The sequence below is a fragment of the Thunnus albacares genome, chromosome 3 (assembly GCF_914725855.1).
Source record: "Thunnus albacares chromosome 3, fThuAlb1.1, whole genome shotgun sequence".
Taxonomy (NCBI): domain Eukaryota; kingdom Metazoa; phylum Chordata; class Actinopteri; order Scombriformes; family Scombridae; genus Thunnus; species Thunnus albacares.
The window spans coordinates 26,245,517-26,268,411 of record NC_058108.1 but is presented as its reverse complement, the minus strand read 5'-3'; the positions used below and the strand labels follow the sequence as shown (position 1 = coordinate 26,268,411).

General features: G+C 36.4%; 2 protein-coding genes across 2 annotated transcripts; both read left to right on the top strand.

Moving 5' to 3' along the window:
• Positions 1 to 1,731: 1,731 nt before the first annotated feature.
• On the top strand, positions 1,732 to 14,024 carry frg1 (FSHD region gene 1). The gene is made up of 9 exons (XM_044347321.1): positions 1,732 to 1,873; positions 3,631 to 3,698; positions 4,708 to 4,830; positions 6,800 to 6,857; positions 7,330 to 7,444; positions 8,959 to 9,063; positions 9,265 to 9,356; positions 12,346 to 12,456; positions 13,866 to 14,024. Exons 1-9 carry the CDS (start codon positions 1,734 to 1,736, stop codon positions 13,900 to 13,902), a joined length of 849 nt encoding a protein of 282 aa, XP_044203256.1. The 5' UTR covers positions 1,732 to 1,733; the 3' UTR covers positions 13,903 to 14,024.
• A 2,227-nt stretch (positions 14,025 to 16,251) lies between these two features.
• Positions 16,252 to 22,773, top strand: asah1b (N-acylsphingosine amidohydrolase (acid ceramidase) 1b). The gene is made up of 14 exons (XM_044347318.1): positions 16,252 to 16,396; positions 16,540 to 16,586; positions 18,049 to 18,139; positions 18,234 to 18,320; positions 18,431 to 18,509; positions 19,060 to 19,134; positions 19,236 to 19,281; positions 19,374 to 19,518; positions 19,661 to 19,715; positions 19,808 to 19,889; positions 20,652 to 20,783; positions 21,618 to 21,741; positions 21,928 to 21,984; positions 22,078 to 22,773. The coding sequence occupies exons 1-14, from the start codon at positions 16,328 to 16,330 to the stop codon at positions 22,165 to 22,167; spliced, it is 1,179 nt and encodes a 392-aa protein (XP_044203253.1). The 5' UTR covers positions 16,252 to 16,327; the 3' UTR covers positions 22,168 to 22,773.
• Positions 22,774 to 22,895: the final 122 nt, after the last annotated feature.

Below are 22,895 nucleotides of genomic sequence, written 5' to 3'. Positions count from 1 at the left end.
AAAAACACCCAGGTTCATATTAGGACAAATCCTAAAGAGCTGTGAGAAAATAATATGGGTATGACAGTCTAAGCTATAATAAAATATTTTCACAGACAAAACACAAACACAAAGACAATATATTTTTGTGTTATTCTGATATATTTTCTTATTATTACCAAACACCAGATTATTCTGAAGATACTTTGCCATCCCAAGCATGAAATAAAAGTTACTCAAGCCATAAAAAACAATAATTCTCACTTTTTTTAGCTGATATAGGCTACAATATAGCCTGTTTAGGCACTGAGTGGATCTTTTTCTAACATATGGAAGTTTCTTGTTATAACAATTTATCATGCTATAACGACAAAAGCTTGTTTTAATGAAATCTGTTAATTTTGTGAAATAATGAAAAAGTTTTGTGATATAACAAGATAAAGTGGTATGTTGTTATTAGAAGAAAAGTTTCTTGTTAAAACAGAATAATTTAGTATCTAGTATCAAACATGACAATGCTCTTGTCATAACAAGAAACTGAGCAAATGTTTTTGTCATGGTGGCAGCAATACAGTGCCATACATATAGAGATATCCCAACAAAAGTCTGTTCAAAACCCTCGAAGAAGTAATTTATATATATGACAATAACTCAAGAACACAAACTGTGGTACCTATGGGAAATTAAATGATGTGAATTATACTGTATATTATGTGCTGGGGACACTAGTAATTCATATGGACAGGGAAAGACTACTGTTAGATTTTTAAGTGTGTGTTCTACTGTACATACACACTGAGTGATCAAAAAATTACACTGTACTGCAGTCCAATACAATGCAATAGTCCTGATATAAAAAAGAACCTGTGTTAAACATATGATTTTTATTTGAATGTCTTTAAAACTTTTGTACTTTTTGAGGTACGATCCACTGTCAAAACAATCCCAGTTTTTGGTAATAGGTATATAACATTTCCTGACAGCCTGCAGTCAGATACAAGAAAAAGCTATAACTAATGTTACTGTCTACAGCAGGCAAGAAAAAATTTATTTACTTGTGCAAACTTTGTGAGGCCTTTTCTTGGGGAAACTGAATTCAGTACTTTTTAGGTTTTTTCAAGACCTGCAGATACCCTGTATACCCTGTAAATACATGATTAATTTTGCACATTGTGAAAGGAAAATGTTACTCACTTCATAGTGACTGACCCACAGAGAATTAATCACCTGGCTCTTCCCTCGGCACTATGGAGCTTTTTAGCGTCTTTCAGCTCTTTGTTTTGGTTGCACACCTGCAACTTTATTGTTTTGGTTCACTCTCACAGCTCTCATCAGCCAGATATTTACCTCAGGAGTTAGTAGAGACCAAAACAGAGCTAAAAGGAGAGTGAATATTGGACTTAAAATCAAGTGGATTGAAAACTGACTCCAAATGAATGATAATGTCTGCTCGATGTGTAAATAAGCAATGGTTTGCTAACATGTTCACCATTATCAAATGTGTAAAGTGATAATATAAGTTGTGTTTATAGCTAAAGCTAGCAATTTCCATTATTTCCATTATTATTAATTATCCCATTACATTGCCCCTCAAGTGACAAGAAAAAACAGCTAATGCAGGTTATAATATCTGATTTTTCAAAGCTGTCAGCAAGACACACACCAGAAAAATCTAAATTTGTTTTTGGACATTAACTCTTCCTGGAAAACAATAAGTTCAATATAGTTCTTGAGGAGTTCGGCTCGGACTTTGAATGTGCCTCTGCGGCCGCCGTACTTGTTTTTACAGGGAAACACAACTTCACTCAGTGCTAACCGCTAGCTTAGGTAAAGAAATGGCTGAATATTCTCACGTAAAATCATCCAAGCTGGTTTTGAAAGGTCTAAACAAAGGGTAAGTCTGTCTCTAACGTAGTAGGACTAATCACCCTTTCACCTGCGGTATTATTCACTGTTTCTGTAACCTGTGCTAAATGTAGCTGAGGCTAAAAGTGTTAGCGTTCAGTGAAACGTTTGCAACAATGATATTGTACCATGCAAAGCTTCTATTTTTGATTTATCCACCCCTAAACCTTTAAACTAACTATCAACACAGTGACTGAGATTACCAGAAACCTTCCCGTACCATCGTATCGGCCGTGTTCCCTTCCTTCGTTAGTTAATAAGTCTCTACTTTACTTCTTAAAGTAGTTTTAGCAGTAACATTAGCACATACGTTAGATAAAATAAGTATCTTGTCCGATAAAGTGTAAAACGCATTATGTCAAATATCCATTACAAGATGACAGAGGCCAAAGTGATGTCTTAGAAATGCTTACTATGCTTGAACAACAGAGAAATGCATATTATTCAGCTCATAATTATGTTAAATGGAGAAAAACAAGCATAACAGTTACTGTTGCATTTATAAAAGTTCAAATCCAGCACAGTCACACAACGATTTATGACATGTTTATTAGAGCCACATTGATTAGTCGATTAAGAGATTAGTCAATCAACAGGAATATCTGTTTATCTATCAAATATTAATCTGCAACTATTTTGAGTATCGAATAATCGTTTACTAATTTTTCATGCTAAAATCCCAATCATTGGCTGCTTTCAGCTTCACCAATGTCAAAACTTCCTGCCCTTCTCTTTTTATATGATTGTATATTGATATGTGTACTGAATATCTTTGGGTTTTGGACTGTAGGTAGGTATTTTTACCTAGTATCTGCCATTTTTGGACAAAGCAATTAATCAAGAAAATAACTGGCAGATGAATTAATAATGAAAAAAATCATTAGATGCAGCCCTAACATTTGTATGTTTTATATAATAAAAACAACCTCCATCTTCCTCCATCAAAATCTGCAATGTCAACATATGTCAGCATATGACTCAGCGTCCAGCCATGGCAAACTATTGATTACAGTACCAGTCAAAAGTGTGGGCATACCTACTCAGTCAAGGGTTTTTCTTTGTTTTTACTTTTTTCTACATTATACAATACTGAAAACATCAAAACTATAAAATGATACATGGAATCATGTAGTAAACAAAACAGTTTTAAACAAACCAAAATATCTTTTCATATTTTAACTTCCTCAAAGTAGCCACCCTTTGTTTTAATGACTGTTTGCATTTTCTAACATAACTCCATATGTGTTATTTTTTAGTTTTGATGCCTTCAGTATTGTTCTACCATGTAAAAAACAGTAAAGAAAAACCCTTGAATGAGAAGGTGTGTCCAAACTTGTGACTGTTACTGTATATGTATAAAGACATAATCTATTTTTTGACAGGGTTTATCAACAGAGACCTCATGAAGTCCAATAAACTGACAAGAACTGCCTGGAAAACACAATCTATAGAGTGCAGAAATTGCACAGGATTACTGAAAACTCTGTTATTGTGAAATGGAAAAATATATGTGGAATCTCTCTAGGCAACCATTGATGAAGATAGAAGATAATAATGAGCCACTCAGACAGAGATACTAAACCTCAGTCCTTGTATATTCTTTTTTTGTTGTTTGAATATGCTGTTAACAATACATATATGTGTGTGTGTGTGTGTGTGTGTGTGTGTATACATATATATATATAGATAGATAGATAGATAGATAGATATTGTTGTTACATAATATTTATTCTGATGTTTTTACAGGAAAAAGAAGAAAAATAAAGATAAGAAGAGAAAGGCGGCAGATGATGAAGAAAAACCTGATGTCGTTGGTATGTGTATCTGCTGTATTTCCACATTAGAAGCCAACTAAAGAAAGTTTAGATCATATTAATGTGTCCATTTAGCAGCATGTTCTATGTTGTTAAAATAATTGGAGCAAATTAGTCTAGAGGTTTAAAGGGTAATCTGATTTCTTTCTTTTTTTTCTGACCATAAAAAGTTGAGATATATTTCCATTCATAATTGAAGAGATTTAATTGTTGATAGAGAATTGGCACTTCTATATCTGCAACGATGAGTTGATTAATCATTTACTCAATCAACAGAAAATTAAATGCCAAATATTTTGATAAGCAATTAATCATTTTGAGTAATTTTGAAAAGAAAAAATGCTAAAAATTATCTGGTTACAACTTCTTAAATGTGAATTTAATTATTTGATGCTGTACGGCAGTAACATCATGTGTCCAAGGCAAATTTCCCTCTGGGACAATAAAGTCTTATCTTAATATTTTCTGGCTTTTTTAGTCCTCAGTGATAGTAAATTTAATTGGGTTGTAGACTGTTGGTTGGGATAAAACAAGACATTTTTGGTTGCACCTTGGGCTTTGGGAAGCTGTGATTGACATTTTTCACCATTTTCTGACATTTTGAAGACCAAATGACGATTATTTTCTCGATTAATTGAGAAAATAATCAAAAGATAAACCGCGTTAATACATTTTTGATTTAAGCAAACCTTTCACAACTTGAGAAAACATTAATTACTGAGATGTAGTTGTTGTCTAGGATTAGTTGGGGATTAAAAGGTCAGTCAATCAATTTCAGAGTGAGAGCAAGTTCCGTTTTTCTATCTTTTTGCACATCTGGATAAAAACAGGAGTTGCCCTTAAGAATCAATGAGTAAGTTAACATAATACCATTAGTAGTCCTAATATCCTAGCACATTTTTTATCTACCGTTTACAAAAATGTCACCAGACTGAATCTACACTGTATCTTTTTAATGTTGCTGGATAAAAAGCACAGACCTTTTGATGTGAATTTTTCTGCTCACCAGGTGGTTGGTGGTCTGTCAGTAGCTTTGGGGAAATGACTGGAACAGTTGCCATAGAGATGCAGAACAACTCGTACATCCATGCCCTGGATACTGGTCTCTTCACACTTGGTGCACCACACAAAGGTGAGAATATGTACTAAAGTCACTTCAGAATTTGACCAAATCATTTTGGAGGAATCAGGTTTTTGTTTTTTTTTTAATGCAAGATTTTTTTTTTTTTTCACATGACAAATATACACTCACCGACCACTTTATTAGGAACACCTTTGCAATCTAATGCAATCCAATATAACAGCTCTGCCACGTGTGTTTGAAAAGCGTTCCTAATATTTTGCCCCCTTCCTATATGTGAATAGGTGGACAAAATATTAGGGACACCATTCAGTAAAATGCACCCAAGTACACCACCACCTACTACAACCTCAATAATAAATATAAAGTAGAATTATCACCTTTCTGACAATATCAGCAAAAACTGAGAATGTATAAGCTTCATAAATATAGAATTTATGGCAGAGCTGTTGTATTGGACTGCATTAGATTGCACAGGTGTAGCTAATGAAGTGGCCCTTGAGTGTATATGTAGCACAGAAGAAGGGAGTTGTACTCTTCTCCTCAGAGAAATGATCAGGATTCTTATTCAAAAATAACACCATGTAAGATGTAAGCTGCTCTGTATTTCATTTTCTACTTCTCTTCATTTCAAATTGAGATGCAAATTGTTACAACAGTTCACTTATCCCACAGTTCTACACACTTGAAAACTCAATTTTGACGTTTCATTTACTGTAGGCTCCAGGCGTTTGGGGGGGGGGGACGTTTGCCTTCAGCCCATAAAGCAGCAAGTATTTAAGTAGTAATCCAGACACCAGGCTGAAAAAGGCTGAACAGGGGTTGAGTTGAGGGGAAAGACAGAGTTAACTCCGTGTTTCCACTCACTTGTGCCTTCGGGCAGTTCTGAGGGAGTGGTTCTCGTTGAAAGAGTCTGCCCAGAAAGAGACACTTCTAGCAATGAATTCAGCCCACGTTTTGTAAGAACCAGTGAAAATAGCTGGGAGATTGAAACATCCCAATTCCCTGAGTGGGTCCTCATCCTCTGCATGCACATAAGCTCATTTCTAGGAGATGAAAGAGGATGTGAGCTTGCAGTATAGAAAGAGAGACTACAGATTTTCTTCTCTTTACTGGATTTTCTGCACAGGCAACACACTCTTCATGACACAGCCTTTTAGAAATCTGCTGAAAAATGTTCACATTCACCTGCAGGTCAGAGTAAATATGCTGATGTTCTGATAACCAACTCGGAGGGTTACAGTCTGACATATTCCAAATATAATCAGCCTTTTGAAAAAGCACCTAACGTCACATTTTCCTCTGCGTTATTAATGCTTTCCTCGTTAACGTCTACTAAGCTCTGCTCTTCCTTGACCAGATGTCTGCATGACGCACTACAAATTGCACAAAGCTTTGATTTATTGTAAAGGTCAGCAAGTGGCCCAAACACTGGGAAGTCACAGTTGTATGAAATCACGAGGAGCCCAGGAGACCTCAGTATGAAATAAAACATTTAAATGCAACACAACAGTTCTTTCCATATCTTATTCCAAATGTCTCAGTGCTGGTGAGCTGGACCCACATCAGCCCAGAACTGCGTAGCCAGAGGGTCTGCATTATTAATTACAAGAATGCATAAGTAACACACGAGGCAGGACTCATAGATAAACTTGGCATGAGAGAAAATTATGCACATTTTAATAAAAACACATGATTATTACTTATGAAACACCAAACAATTCTTTCTGCAAAAGCAAAAGCTTTTGTTCTGTTTCCTTTTGTTCTGTTTCCAAAATTTGGTTATGGGTCAAAGATCTTGTATCACAGAATATTCTGACTTGGCTGCAACATTTCGTTTGAATTGAGCCTCATTTAAAAACAACGGGCAAATTAAAGAAACAAAATAATACTCTATAAAGACTAATTTGAAGTCATTTAACAAGTCAATATAAGCAACATTAACATAATTTGAACCTTAATTTGAGCATAATTTGAACATTAACATAATTTGAACCTCGTTTAATACGGTATGTTTCAGATGATGAAGGACCAGACCCTCCAGAGCAGTTTACCGCCATCAAGCTCTCAGACACAAGGTGAGTATACAAAGACAAACTGCACAACGTATTTGCTTCCACAGATCATCGTTCACAAACAGATTTAATTCCCCCTTCTGCATATTACATGAAGGGTTTATATTGTCTAGATGCACAACAGCAATTTATCTTTATGTTAGAAATCTTTCCTTGAGGAAGAAATGTCCCATGTGAAGATTTTCAGTTGCAGATCTCAGATTCATACTGATATAACTGTATCAAACATTATACTGTCATTAAGAAAGACATGAGGGAACGCCAGGAGAGAAAACAATATGTGCTGAACATTAGATTAGTTTTTTTTAGATTAGTAGTTTTTAGCTCGGGTGGTAGCGGAGGTCCCAAACTGCTCTTGGTTGTGTGTGTGGGGGGAAAAAATGTAAGTCGCTTTGAACAAAAGTGAAGCAAACTGATGCTGTTATATAATTCTAATGATAATGTAGAATTTCATTTGATCATTTTGCTGTTGCAGGATAGCCTTGAAGTCCGGATATGGCAAGTACATCGGTATCAACTCGGACGGTCTGGTGGTGGGGCGGTCCGATGCTATTGGCTCCAGGGAACAATGGGAACCTGTTTTTCAGGATGTGAGTGGATCTTTTAAAGTTTCTCCTCTTAATCTTGGTGCATTTTCATCTAGATTTAACCCTGCTGGCTAACAGGTCATTAATAGTGAGTTGGGGTACTGTTGGAATTTTTTATTTTTAAGTCTGTAATGGAGGGTGATGCAAAAAAGAAATTTTCTTCCCATTTCACCCAACTTTATGTTACCTTCCCGGCCCTGTGACCTATATTGTTGCCGGTGCCCTCTCATTTTGATCCTGTTCTTTTTCCAGTTCCAAGTAATACTGTAAAGCTTTTACCCAAAGAACATGGTAGGTCTAAATTAAAAAAGTGTTTTTAAATGTGAAGTGCCTTTATTGGACCGAAACAGGTCAGTATACTCCATCCACAGTGCTTGTCAGATGGTTGAATAGCTTGGCCTCCCCACACCTTTACGACCTCTGATTAGGGGGGCTGTTTAGGGCCATTTTTATAACTTTCCAAAACAGACAATCTGACCTTCACACCCTTAGTGCCTCACGCCTGATTGGTCAGCTGTGCGGAGGTAATAAAGGAGCCAGGATTTGATCTGCTCTCTCTTGTTCTCTTTTGCCTTTGTTGCTCAACTATCACTTCTAATGTGAACAACCAAGTGCAACACTATGAATGTCTTCCAGGGGAGACTGTCTGAAAATATGCTCTGTTATCCCTTTATTTAAACAATATCACGTCCGTCCCCCCCCCCGTCCCCCCCCCTATGATGGCCGTCTTTTCACTCTGCCTTTCTAGCATTCTGAACAACTATAAACACTTTTGATTTCTTGATTTCTGACGTGACCAAACACGTCGTACAAACAACTTCTGAACAAGTATAGGCCGACCCTTCAAGGCATTTGATAGGATGTGAACCAATCTAACTACTGCATTCCTTCTTGATTAAAGTGACCAATTATATTTATAGATTTGCTTTTAATTACTTTTAGCTTTTAATTACCTTCAGCCCCTCCGGCAGTTGTTTAATGTTGTTCTTATTTAACCAATGAAATCCTCTGGTTAAATTTGTTTTGAACAAGGTGCTGACAGAAAGGATTTTTTTTCTTTAAGAGTAGCGGCCAAAGGCAGCAACATAACAAATCTAATGACACCACCGCAGTGAGGATTTTTATGTAATTAAAGTATATTTTAATGTGTCAAAATTGATATTTAGCTGTACATTTTTACACATCATGTAAAAAAAAAAAAACCCCACTTTTCTACCGCTGTCCCCTGCCCTTCATGCTTTGCCTCATGGCTGATTGGAATTTAGCCCATGAGAGATAACATTTAGAGGTAGTCATGAACAACTCATTCATTATGCGGGGTGCATCTACCTTATCACAGCAGCGCACTACTCGCCTTAATGCTTTGTTGAACCTATAAACAACCTGCCCAGCACAACCTTGAGACTCTTTTACATGAAATATCAGGCAACCTTTCGCGCTTGTCACAACAACCAGTCCCACTGCAATTCTATCTAATCTACTGCCTCCTCATCTGTTTTCTTTCTGTTATGCTTCAGGGCAAAATGGCTCTCCTGGCAGCAAATAGCTGTTTCATCTCCTACAGTGACAGCGGGGACATCGAGGCCAAGAGCAAGACAGCAGGGGACGGCGAGATGGTGAAGGTGAGGTGTAAATTGTGTTCTTCCACAAGGTTGCATGTTAATCCTTTCATTTTAAGCATGCAGTCTCTGTGGGGACCTGACTGTTGAGATGGGAGGGGGGGGGCAATGTTTGTGACCTCACTTCGAGGGGGGGGGTTCAAGGTGTTGATGTTTAATCCAGAACTTCTCGCTCTGTTTTTTTCCCTCCTGAATGATGAACAGATCAGATCATGTGCGGAACGAGAGGTCAAGCGTAAAGATGACATTGCAGATGAAGACCGGGGCAACGTGAAGTCCTGTGAGGTCAATTATGTGTACGTAATTTCCATTTTGTAATGTATACTGCTGATTTAATATATCAAAAACGTTTGAAGGAAGCACCGTGTTGGATTCTCTCTGCTAGGTTCAGTTCACTGCTTTGTGCTGGATTTAATGTGCAATTTTAGAGCCAGTCAGAAGTTATTTTGCTCATGAACTCACAAGTTGGAGCACTGTGAGCAGGTGGCTGCTGTTGTAAGTTAGTTTTCATGCATGTTAAAAGGGAAGTTTGACATTTTGGGAAATTCGCATATTTGCTTTCCTTCAAGGAGTTAGATGAGAGGATTGATACGATTCTCATTCTGTACGTTACATATTAAGTTAAGTTAGCATAAAGACTGGAAAAAGCTAACATGGCTCTAACCAAAGGTACCAGCAGCTCTAAAGCGCTCTAATTAACTCGTTTATTTAATCCGTATAATAAAAAACACTAACGTTTTATGAGGGGTTGTGTGCTAGACTATATCTTGGCTCTAAGCAGTTGCCAGTTGGTTTTTGTACAGATTGAACAAATGAGATATAACGTCATGTTAATTAGTGAGCTTTAGGTGCTGGTAAGCTGGGGGGGGGTTTACCGTTGGACAGAGCTAGGCTAGCAGTTTCTCTCTGTTTTTAGTCTTAAGGCTGATTTATCAGGTTGCTCAACAGAAATTACATATTTTCAACAAAAAAAAGTGTCACTCGACATTTTCCTTACATGTCGCTCACCTGGAGAATTTTTTTATGTCGTAGACACTGCCATATTCTGTTGCACAATCTGATTGGATAGTGTTACTTACGTTGCCATGGAGATTGTAGTTTTTGCTGAATTTCCTGATTGATATTTTGGTCTGTAACTTGTAATGTTCTTGTTTAATTAGTCCCAGTTAGGTTGATATAATGTAACTATACAAGCCGGCTGGAGGATAGTGTCAGGTTCCCATGGAGACAACTGAAACCGTTCATAAATTGAAAACATTGCACATCTTTTTAATTTCTGTTGAGTGACAGTTATTAAAAGTGAAAAGAGATCTACCATAAATCAGCCATTAGTGCTAAGCTAAGCTAAGAGGCTGCTGGCTGTAACAGACAGATATGAGAGAGATATCAGTCCTCTTATCTAACTCGTCAGAAAGTGAATAAGCATATTTCACAACATGTCAAAGTATTCCTTTAAACACAGAGTGACCATGAAAATGGAACAATTCTGTACATCATGTTACAATCAAGTACCAGTCCCATAATAAATACTGTCTTTGTATAACTCCTCCATATGTGTAAATGATGTGGACAAAATATTAGAAACACTCTATAGCAGTAGTTCCAAACCTGAGAGGGTAAATCTAAGTGGTTGCAACATGACAGATAACAGGAAAAAAAACTGATTTCTACTACACAAAATTGTAGCATTTTTATTTTTTCAGACTTTCTTCAAATCTTTCCCTTTCCCTTCCTGGGTGATTTAACCTCACAAATCATTTTTGTCCAAGTCGATATACAGGTTATTACCAGTTATAGTGGCAAGTAGACTTTGCTTTGTTTTTAAGGGTCACAAGCCTAAAAAAAAGTTTGAACCACTGCCAGAGCGTAAACAACTCCTCACCGACACAGTGTCAATATTCTAGGACTGTTGTACTGGATTGGATTGTTAAGAGGTTTCTGTTTTTCTGGCCACTCTGTGTACGCAATTTCTGTGAATTGTTCAGTCTGACCTCTGATAACACATTCACATTATTGCCTCAAAAAATCTATCTAGTGATTTAGATGTTTCTTAATGCATTCGTGTCCATGCACATTTATTTACACTAAAAATCATTTTCACATACTTGAAAATGTCATCTAGTGTCAGTGTGGGACATATTGCATCTCTTGGCTTTCTTGATTCTCTTGTTTCAGACTCTGAAAGTGACTTCTTTAGTGGATTATGTCTTTAAGTTTTTGTCACATTGTATCAGTAATGATACTTTAATAATGATACTTTTTCATATCAGTTTTACAGCAATAAACCTTGCATCCTAAAACACTTGATAATGATGGAAGTAAAAGCTTTGTGTACTAATCTTTGCAGTCATTTCTTTCCAATTATCCTTGCATCCTGTTAGTGTGCTCCAACAAGTTTTGACAGCAAAATCGCATCCCTGAGTGTGAGATCAGGTCTTTTAGCTACCGCCTCATCAATCTCACATAGACATAGTTGATTGTGTGCTGTTTGGATGGGACGGGAAAGCACGGCAACACCACACTTTAGCTTCCGACATTTTATACGGCCCGTCTGTGGCCTATTAAGTTCCAGGCAATATGTCTGAAGCTGTGTTTTTTGTTTTTTGCTTGGCGTGCTTCGGCTTGTGTTCCCACTCTATTATTTGTTAGATGAATGCTGGGGAAATGGACTCATCATGTTGACATGTTGATAATGGCTGCCCTTGAGCTTGTGTCTTGATGTAGTGCTTAGCGTCTCAAATGCCTTTCAGGTGGGAGTGCAACTAGGGAATCATAAAACACGGCCTGAGCAAAGAGAAACGAAATATCAGTAGTTTCTGACAAGATGCTTTGTTTGTTTATTGCGCTTTTGTGCTAGAAATTTTACACTGAAATGACAGATTATTTTAGGCTGTTCCAGGCACATTTATGAGGGAAAATATGCACGAGAGGATAGTTTAAGTCCCTGCAGTGCAGTGGTACCTTGATGCATTTCTGGCGGAGCTTATTTAGATGCATGTATAAAATCAGGATCTAAAAAAAGATCTTCTTCCTCAATTAGCATATTCCACTGTTATCCCCAGTAAAACTTCCTAACTTGGCTGAGCTTGCTGACAACATTTAAATACTCTGCTATAGTTAATACATGGACTCATTATCTGGATTTAATAAGGATTTAGCTCCTTAGAGCCTCAGTGTCAGCTCACAAAAGAGGATACATTGTGAAAATGACTGTAATTTTGAGGGCCAGTCTGTTTATGCGTGTCTTTTGTAATAGTCTTAATGATATTTTTGTGCGAATTACAGGAAGAAGTTTCAGAGTTTTCAAGATCGGCGGCTCAGGGTTAATGAGGACGACCCCACCACGCTAAAGAAGGCCAGAACAGAGGGAAAGTTTCATGAAGCTTTGCTTGACAGGTATGAAAATAAGCTCATATTCTGTATATATTTTATAATCACACTACTCCAGGTGTTATTTTTACTCAAAGGAAGTAGCAGAATGTTATAAAATTGAAATTTAAATGTTGTCGTACATATTCACTTGGATTTTAGCTCATTTGCCTGTGAAATCAAAAAGCTTTATATCACTGGGGCTTCATCATAATTTATAGCTTTGAATGTGCTTTCAAATGCATCAGCTTCTTTTAATACATTTCAAAAGGGTTGTGAAATACACAGGGAATTCAAGGCCAAGAACATGTTAAAGCAGCATGCTATGATTTCATTGACTTCCACAGTAAAGACATGACGGGCATGAAGATCACTAAAAGTTTTTATATACAATAACAGAGAAATGAGTATATCTCTATCTTGCCCTATCTTAAGGGTTATGTATGGATTTAACATTGATCTAAAGCAAAAACTGAACATCACATCCTTTAAGATACTGTCAGAAAATATTACAATGATTTTAGAAAGAAGAGCTATTTAAAATGTCACAACTACAACTAAAATGTACAAATAAAGTTTACAGTACCAGTCAAAAGTTTAGACACACCTTCCCATTCCCTTGAATGAGAATGTGTGTTCAAACTTTTGACTGGTACTGTAGTTGAATGTTGAATGACATTTGAATGCACATATATTTTAAAATGAGAATTTTCTGCTACTAGAATATTTTACCCCAAGATAAACTTCCTGAATTCCCTTCCTACATTGATTTATAGTCAAACATGTTACATAAATCCATATTGAAATAATGTGGCACAAGAAAATGTATGAGTGCTTTTTATGTGCATGTACATATATATATATAATATATCGGTATTACTTTATATTGTTGTGATGCCTATTTAACTGGACATTTCTGGTTATTTACATCTTCATCCAACTAATAATAACAAGCAAGATATGCAGGAAGGAGTTCTGTCACCTTTCACATCACATATCGCATGTGTGTCAACAGAAGCAGTAAACAGAGCTGCATATCCACTAATGTTGACTGTCAAAGTGAAAAAAAACAAAAAAGATTTTGTTGCCTTGTTATTTACACTAGTATGATGCAATATAATAATGTAATGCAAGAAATATCTGCTACCGTTCCTTTATGGCTGGTTTTAAATTTGTGACAATAAACAATGTGTGGCGTCGACTTCCAAATTAATAAAACACATTAATGAAGCTGTTTCATCTTCTTCTGATATTACATGAAGGCAGCAGACGACCAGTAGTTTGAAACAAAACAAGTAAATGAGATCAACAAAGCCATTCGACATCAAGGACAAATTTTCAAAAAAAAAAAAAGAAAAAAGGCTGAAAATAACCAAAGTACCTGTGCACTGAAGTAACACTGAGTGTAAGATGTTGTCAATCTCTCTTCATTACAGGAGGAGCAAAATGAAAGCAGACAGGTACTGCAAGTGAAGATCCAACTTTTGTAGATTACTGGCATGTCTTTGTAAATGTCCTGGTTCTAAAGATTTGGCTGTTTGATGTACTTTTTAGTTTGTTTTTATATTTTGAATAAACATGACATGGTCAAATCACTTTGGTTGGTTTATTTGTTTATCTTTGTGGGGACATTTATAGAATTTGGTTTAAGTGTAAATAATTAACCATCGTTTCACTCTGCTGTGGAGCAACTGTTTGTTAAACTGTTTTAGGTTATAGCATGTCCTATGTCTGGAAATTACACATTTTGTAGATGTATGCAGTAAAGTAGTGGTCAGTAAAATGATATATAAACTATAATTGAGTAGTTAATACTCATAAATAAAACAACCCCAAAAACCATCCTTTAACTAACATTTACTAAAAGATCAGAATGTATGATTTATTAAACTGTGACTTACATCAGTTTGAAATTATTTGATTAATACCATCTGAATTTTACCCTCCACTCCTTCCTCCATCCCCCATCCAATGGATGTAACTATGTGAACACAACAGTACACCCAAATAGGATTTTTGACCATCTTATTCCAATCACTAGTTATTATAATGCTGCTCTAACAGCCTCGACTCATTTGGGAAGTCTTTTCTACAAGATGTTGGAAACCTGACTGTAAGGATTAGCTCACATCCAGCTATCAAAGCATTTGTAAGGTCGGCCACTGATGTCTGGCGATGAGGTCTGACGCACAGTTGGTGTTCCAGTTTATCCCAAAAGTATTGGATGGGGTTAAGGTCAGCGCTCTCTGCAGGTCATTCAGGTTCTTCAAATAATTTTTTAATGGACCTTGCATTGTCATGTTAATAAAGGAAAAGGTTTTCCCCAAACTGTTGCCATATAGTAAAGAATATTACGGACCCAAAGACATGAAAAACAGCAGCAGATCACAAAAGTATGAGGTAATAATTATTTGTCATTTTTTCTAGCCAAGGTGCCAGACATTCTCTAGTTCCTGCTTCTCAGCTGTGAGGATTTGCTGCAATTTTTTTGTCTTACAACATCATAAACTGTTGTAAGCTCACTGTCTGGGTTTCGGACTGTTGGTCAATCAACACAGGCAGTCTGAAGATGTCACCTTGGGCTTTGGGAAATTGTGCCATTCATCACTGATTTATAGACATTTTATGGAACAAATGGTTAATTAGTTGATGAAAGTTATCAGATTAATTTTCAATAAAATGGTCATGAGCTGCAGCACATACACATATAATGTACAGCATGCACAAATGCATGTTTATATATGTGCTACTGTAGGTATGTGAGTATATAAGGTATCTGGCTGGCCACATTGAGTTGTACCTCCAACACCAATGAGTTAGTCAGTGATTTAAGGCTGCAACTAACGATTATTAACTAATCTGACGTCATTTTCTTAATAAATCGATTAATCTTTTGTCTATAAAATGTCAGAAAATAGTGAAAAACACTAGTTATAATTTCTTAGAGCCCAATGTGACGTCTTTGAATGTCTTGTTTTGTCTGATCAACAGTCCAAAATCCAAAGATATTCAGTTCACTATCATGTATGACACAAACAAATCTCAAATCCTCACATTTGAGAAGCTACCACCAGCAAATATTTGTCATTTTTCCTTTGAAAAAAGGACAGTTGCCGATTCATTCTGTGTGATCAACTAATCGATGAATTGACTAATTGTTGCAGCACTTATGTGATTAGGACATTATAGCTTTATATTGTTCATCTGTTCTGTTGGCTGCTGTTTATTTTAGAAATAAAACCGAGAAGAGCATAATGTGAGACACTGGAACCAGAGAATTTCAGCATTTTTATGTGATTAGTCTATTACAGTTTCCATTATGTACAGTATATCCTTTTTTAATACAATGTGTGGGTACATCATGTATTTAAGAGCTGTAACTTCGCATCTCTTGAGTGTAAAATCCTTATAAAATAGTGTATTGAGTACATTATGTAAAGTTACCCGGTGAAGCAAAATGCTGTTGCAATAGATATGTCTATATTAACACTTTTTTAAAATGGATGTAGCAGGTGTCACGGGGCGAAATAGTCAATCAACCATATGAGTAATCATGTAATTTATTCTCACTTCCCTGTGGAAACAACCACTGGTTCGTCCTGACTGTTTACAGGGGTGTTCTGTATCACTCCTATCTTTATTTTATATTACTATTGCTGTCTTTATCAAAAGCAGAAGAAGCTGAATCCATCATTTCATAATAACATTGAAAACATGTGATTTATTACTCGTTTTTATATGCAAATGGAGTTTTATGACCTTGTGAGAACTTCCTGTTCCCCCTCTGTTGCATAAAGTCCGCTCGCTGTCACGAGGTAAACAGTAGCAGCTTCCGCAGTAAACTTTATGTAGTAAATCGACACTGGACGGAGATCATTTTGTTTGTTGTCCTGCGAAAATGGGTCACTTTGTTTTTCTCACTTTAGCGGTTTTATTTTCCGTCACATCGACTCAGTTTATACCTCCGGTAAGCGATATTTCTGCTCCGTCATTGTGCTGTTAAACACATTATACTGACATAGTTTGAACTGTATTAATGTTTCTACTCTGCAGTCACTTTAAAGTCTTAAACTCTGTGATTTACTGCATTGAATACACATTTATTTACAGTATACAGAAGACTGCCGGACAGGCATGTATCCTCCAAATGGTCCCACGTAAGTATCATTAATCTGTAGTGTTGTTATTGTCAGAGAAGAAAACATTGTTACAACTAACAGTCAAAGAAACTCCGTTCATTAAATCAGCTTTGTCATCGGTGTGTTTTGTAACGCCTGTCATATCTGAGGTTACTTCACTTGTTCCTCGTAAATCTTACTATCTAAATTCTCAAATTGCAGCTTGTAGCCTAACTTCTCATTTAAAAAAATGACTTTGTAGCTTTATTTACTTATTTTTTCTGTTTTGTAGGGCTGCACTAAATGATTACTTACAATTTCATTATCATGTATTCATTAAAAAAATGACTCAAAACAATGCAGCAGCACAATGTTGAAAAGAAAATGTACATCAGACATTGATGGATCACATGTTGATGAATCATTTTGTTTTGCACATCCTCTGTAGAATAAATAGCTGAGTTTGTGGTATTAGGCTCTCTAAAGTGAAGTCAGTACATGGAGTACCAGGAAAAGATTTGCCAGAATGATAAAAGGTGAACCAGTAACCTGACCCATAAATTGGCCTGGCAGATATATGATATAATATGATATGATGTTACTTATAATTACCAAGACATTGCAAAGTAATTTAGAAACAGTTTGACCATCATAGAGGACTTTAGTGTTTGTTTATGTCATGTGTTTGTGTTTAAATATACACATACCATTATCCAGTTTTGAGTTTTTTCTTAAGAAATTTGTTGCAAGACCAGAAAAAAAGACAAACAGCTGTGCACGTCCATGCAAATTAGGAGGATTTGGGAGAAGGCTTAATAATCTATATGACAGGAGAAATGTATTAATGAATATATTATTTACAATTAATGGATTTCCCCTTTAACTTTTTGTTTCCTAGAAAATGACCACTCTTCTTGTTTTTTGTCTTTCCTTCTTTTTTTAAACAGCACTTGAAGGCAGCAAACCATTAAAAACATTGATTTTAAAAAGGGGGGGGGCTGCATATCTGAATGATATGATGAATCTCTGTTATTTATAATTGACCGCTTTATTGTTCAGTCAGAAAAATGTCAGAAGACAGTGTAGAATGTGTACAGCTGACTTCTTTAAACTGCTTATTTGTCGAACCAATAGTCCAAAACACAAAGATAATCAGTTTACATAGAAATAAAACAGAGAGGCAGAAAATTCTCACATCTGAGAAGCCAGAGCTAGAAAATTTGGGTGATTTTTGCTTGATAAATGATTTCACTTATCAAAATGGTTGGCAAATATTTTGGAAATGAATTATGAATTGTTTCTGCTGTAGGTCAGATAGAATTAGTCAGCATGGCTTCAGCTGCTACATCTGAACTCCAGATGCATGAAATTTCAAGTTAATTCAAAACAGATTTTAAAAGGCATAACACAAAAATGTCCAAACGATGATGGTGTGAACGGGATGTTGTATCATTTGCATTATTATGCTTCAGTAGTTTCACAGCTTTACTTTTCTAATCAGGTTCAAAGGACCTGTCCCTTGGTACACGGTGGATCTCGACTTACCGCCCAGCAAGAGATGGTCGGCTCTGATTACTGACAAAAAAACAGACGTAAGAACGTTGTCAAGTACTTTTTTTTTTTTAGCTAATTATCCAACTCTCACAGAAATATCATGTCTTTACTCATTAACTCTTTTCTTTACAGCTGGTCAACATGATCCAGGCCATCAAAGACTTGGCCAATGCTTTTGTGCCAAGTGGGAAGCTGATAGAGATGGTTGACGTTACACTGGTGAGTGTCATTTCTCTCACTTGGTTCCACTTTCCTTACATTAACTAACTTAAAATAATTTCGATGAAAGGTTTTATGACTGCAATGTGTTTGTTAATGTTGTTCTGCAGCCTATGATGGTGGAAACGCTGCCGTACCCGTTCAGTGATGAAATCAAAGGAATTGCAGCTGTTTCAGGCGTTCCTCTTGGTAAGAAAACCAAAAAGGTTGTAACCCCTCAATTCTGTGATCATTTGTAAAAATAGAGGGTTGTAGGTAATTGTGTGCACATCCCGGCCTTTATTTAGGCAAGATGTGGGATTATGGGGGCCCAAAAGTGACACAGGAAATAAATAAATGACTGTATAAATTAAATGTGGGGAAAAAGGAAATAAATAAATGAAAAAATGCAGAAAAATATATTATTATTTATTTATTGCACATTTGTGTATTTATTTGTCAACATTTTGATTTATTTATTATTTTTTAATTAATGAATTATGGTTATTTATTTCTTTTCTTTGTCACTCTTGGGCCCTCATGCAGGATAACAGATTCAGTAAAAAAAAGAAAACGGGGTGGGACCTGACAGAAAACATAAAACAACAACATAATCGAACATTTAAATTGTTGCAAAAACAGTTGTAGGAATCACATGAATTATACATATTTGAATATATTGGGGTACAGCATAAAATTCAATCGACCCCACAGACTGAACACAATATTATTTTTGTCTTTTTATATTTTTATAATCTAGGTGAAGTTGTCTTGTTCAACATCTTCTATGAGGTTTTCACTGTGTGCACCTCGGTTGTTGCAGAAGACTCTAAAGGTGGGTAGGCATGCTGTAGTCTGGTCCAGAATTAATTAATTTATCAAAAAAATGATTAAAAAAATGAGTACTGAAATGCTTTTGGGCTTTGCACTCTTCAGGTAACCTCTTTCATGGTAGAAATCTGGATTTTGGATTATTTATGGGGTAAGAGCATCACTTTTATTTTTAGGTTTGATGGTCTTGGCTCAGATCTAGTAAAATAACACCTCATGAGACGGACTTGTCCCTCTTCGCAGCTGGGATGCCAAAAACAAGTCATGGATCATTAGTGAGAAGCTGAAGCCTCTGGTGGTCAACACCGAGTTCAAGAGAAATAACCAGACAGTCTTCAAATCTACAAACTTTGCTGGATATGTTGGCATGCTGACTGGCATCAAGCCTGTAAGTAATTTAGTATCATAAGTGAAGACTCCATCAGCATAAAAGATAACTGAACATCAGTGACAGACGTTGTTTTGTGTACTTCTTCCAGAGTCTTTGATGTAAGAAAGATTAACCAAAGTTTCCTTGTTTTCCCCCTCAGCACATATTCACTCTGACTATGAATGAGCGCTTCAGCCTCGATGGAGGATACATTGGTGAGTGATGAGCTGTTTTGCTCAGTACTGCTTATACAGTTAGAGAGCGTGTTAGAGAGATTATGTATATTTCATGATCTCTCACCCTGCAGGAATCTTGGAGTGGATCCTGGGAAAGAGAGATGGGATGTGGATGAGCTTTCTCACTCGCTCTGTCCTAGAAAATGCAACCAGGTAGTCTTTCTCTCTAATATTTAAAGATACACTGTGTAGTTTTTGACCACTGTTGGCGCTGTAGAGCAGTGTCTCTGTATGTTTTTTATATCTGGTGATCTAGCAGTATGTACACAAGGACACACATGCATGCCATAAGTGCGGCGGTGATGTGATACCCATTTCTGTTGGATGGCAGTGCACCAGTATAAGAAGAAGAAAAAGGCCATAAGCTGATGTACAGAATACACGTTTCACATCATTTGCTTTGCAAATGTTTTAATGGGGTAGAAAATTCACTCAACCAGGGCTGCAACTAACTGTTATTTTCATTATTAATTAATCTGCAGATTTTATCAGATTTTATTAATCTGCTATTTTCTCAATTAATGGTTTGTGTCAGAAAATAGTGAAAATGACTGTTAGAGTCAAAGGAGACTTATTTAAATGTCTTATTTTGTTCAAACAGCAGTCCAAAACCCAAATATATTCAGTTTACTATTATGCATGACGATGAAAAGCATTAAACAATCACATCTGAGATGCTGCAAGCTGCAAATTTTGGGCATATTTGCTCAAAAAGTGACTAAAACGAATTATTTGATTATTAAAATACTTGCAGGCTATTTTTCTGTCAATCAATTTATTTTTGGAGCTCAACAAAAGCTCCACAGGGTACCGTATTTTTTAACATCCTGAAAAATTGCTCTAATCTGTTTCAAAAAAGTAAAATGAAGACAGGATTTTCTGTCCAAACAATGACTTTAATCATGTTGTCATCAGCTACGAGGAGGCCAAAAATCATCTGGCTCAGACCAAGCTGCTCGCTCCAGCCTACTTCATCCTCGGGGGAAACAGCACAGGCCAGGGCTGCATCATCACCCGGTCCAGACTGCTCAGTATCGATGTCTTGGAGTAAGTACTGAATTATTTTTTGAGAGCATTAGATGTGTGAATTGAATACATTTGCATTCCTGTGTAGCATAATGTATGGAGAGTTGTGTTTCTAAATGAAGCACAGGGGATCTGTGTGTCTGGATGGAGGCAAAATGATTCAGCACTTTGAGTTGTGCATGAATTTGACTTGTTATTGTGGAATGTTGGTGCGTCCTTTTGTGCTCATAGCTTAAAACAATACTTACATGCCCATATGTACATTTAAAATGGATATATATTGCTTCAGCAGTCTGAGTTAGACAAACAAGTGGGTATCTTCCAAGTTTAGTCTAAATAGTACCTGATTCATTTTTTGTTTTTGTTACTATCCTTCTGCTGCAGCTCAGTAAGGAAACAGTCTGTGAAAACAATTTCTCACCACTAATTTGATTTGTTTAACTCAGACTGCTGAAGCCTAATATTATCTTCAACTGAACTTTAAATGTCATTTTTGCACAGAATAAGGACTGTGAATTTTGTCCCCCCATCACATACATTGACATCATTTTAGGAAGGTATTTCTTTGTGCTCATTGGAAAAATTACAGCGACCAATAATCCTTTAAAATATACATGTAGACATGCCAATATTGTTTTAAGAAAGACTTAAACTTGTGAACCTATCCTTAAAAGTCACAATGACACTGCCTTTCTTGTGAAACCATTGCCTTGCGAAACAATTACCTCTTTCTCAACTACCAGAGGAACTGGTGACGGCTTTAGTTTCATATCACCTGATATGACTGTGTTTCACAAATCAGTTGCTTAGTGTTGCTTAGTGATCACGAGTTCTTATTTAATTCTTGTTTTTCAGGATTGACCTGAAGCTGGGCCGGTGGTATGTCCTGGAGACAAACTATGACCACTGGAAGGAGCCTCTTTTCCTGGATGATCGCAGAACTCCTGGTATGAAGTGTATGAACCAGACCACACAGACTGTGAGTACAGATGTCCAGAACTGGACACATTTCTATCTGAAAAAGAAGATGTCAATATTTGCAGATGTAGTTAAAGCTCTGTTGTGTCCGTCATGTGATTCTACGGTCTGGAGTACAACTCTGACATGTTGCATTCCTGTTTTATTGAATTGGTAAAGACACCTTTGATCTGTCATTCCTTCACAGAACGTCTCACTGAAGACCTTGTACGACGTGCTATCGACTAAACCAGTGCTGAACAAGGTGAGCTTTTTTATGATTGTTGCTGTATATATTTGTTTTAGATCAGTTCATTGTAAATTACCTTTTTTCTCCTTTCTTATGTGCTTCTTGCAGTTGACCACGTACACAACACTGATGCAAGTGTCCGAAGGCAAACTGGAATCGTATATCCGTGACTGCCCAAACCCCTGCATGCCCTGGTGATCCTCTAAGCACTGAATCCTGATCAAAACCTGAGGCTGTTCCTTGAAATGTTTGCCCAGCAACGACTTAAATCACCTAAACCAAAGCTTGTCTCAACCATGATGTCAGTGTGACGTTTCTGTTGCATTTTTCAAACTATTAACGAATACCTAAAGCTTTGATCAAAATACTAAACACCTTTGTTGTGAGGGGAAATTGGTACAGAAGTGAATCAGCCTTTCACTTCTTCCTTTTTGTTTTTACTGTAAATATGATTGTATGAGTTACAGGATGAGTCCATCAGTGGTTCTCAACATGGGCTTAGGGACCCCTGATATGAATTCTGATGTGTTTCAGTTTATGCTAAATATTGTTTCAGCACGTTTGTTAAGTTTCTAAAAATCAGAAGCCATTCTGTGCCTGCACACTGTGACACTGTTGGGTTTAGTTTGGTTCTTGTTTCTAACCAGGGTTACAAGTCAAAAAAGTTGGTTATTTAGGTTATTGGCCATCACCATGACTACTGACCATTTCACACAGTAACACTGACCAGTGTACCGCATAGCTGACTGCTTCCTTTTTTTTTTTTTTTTTTAAAGATGGTTAATAAAATGATTCCCTAATTGAGTTTCTACTTTGTGTTTCTGTAATTTGCAGTGTGATCTATGTGAAACTGGTTATATTTGAATGAGATTGTACTAGATTTCTCAAGTATTGTGCAGAAGTGTTAACTACAGTGCATGATAGTA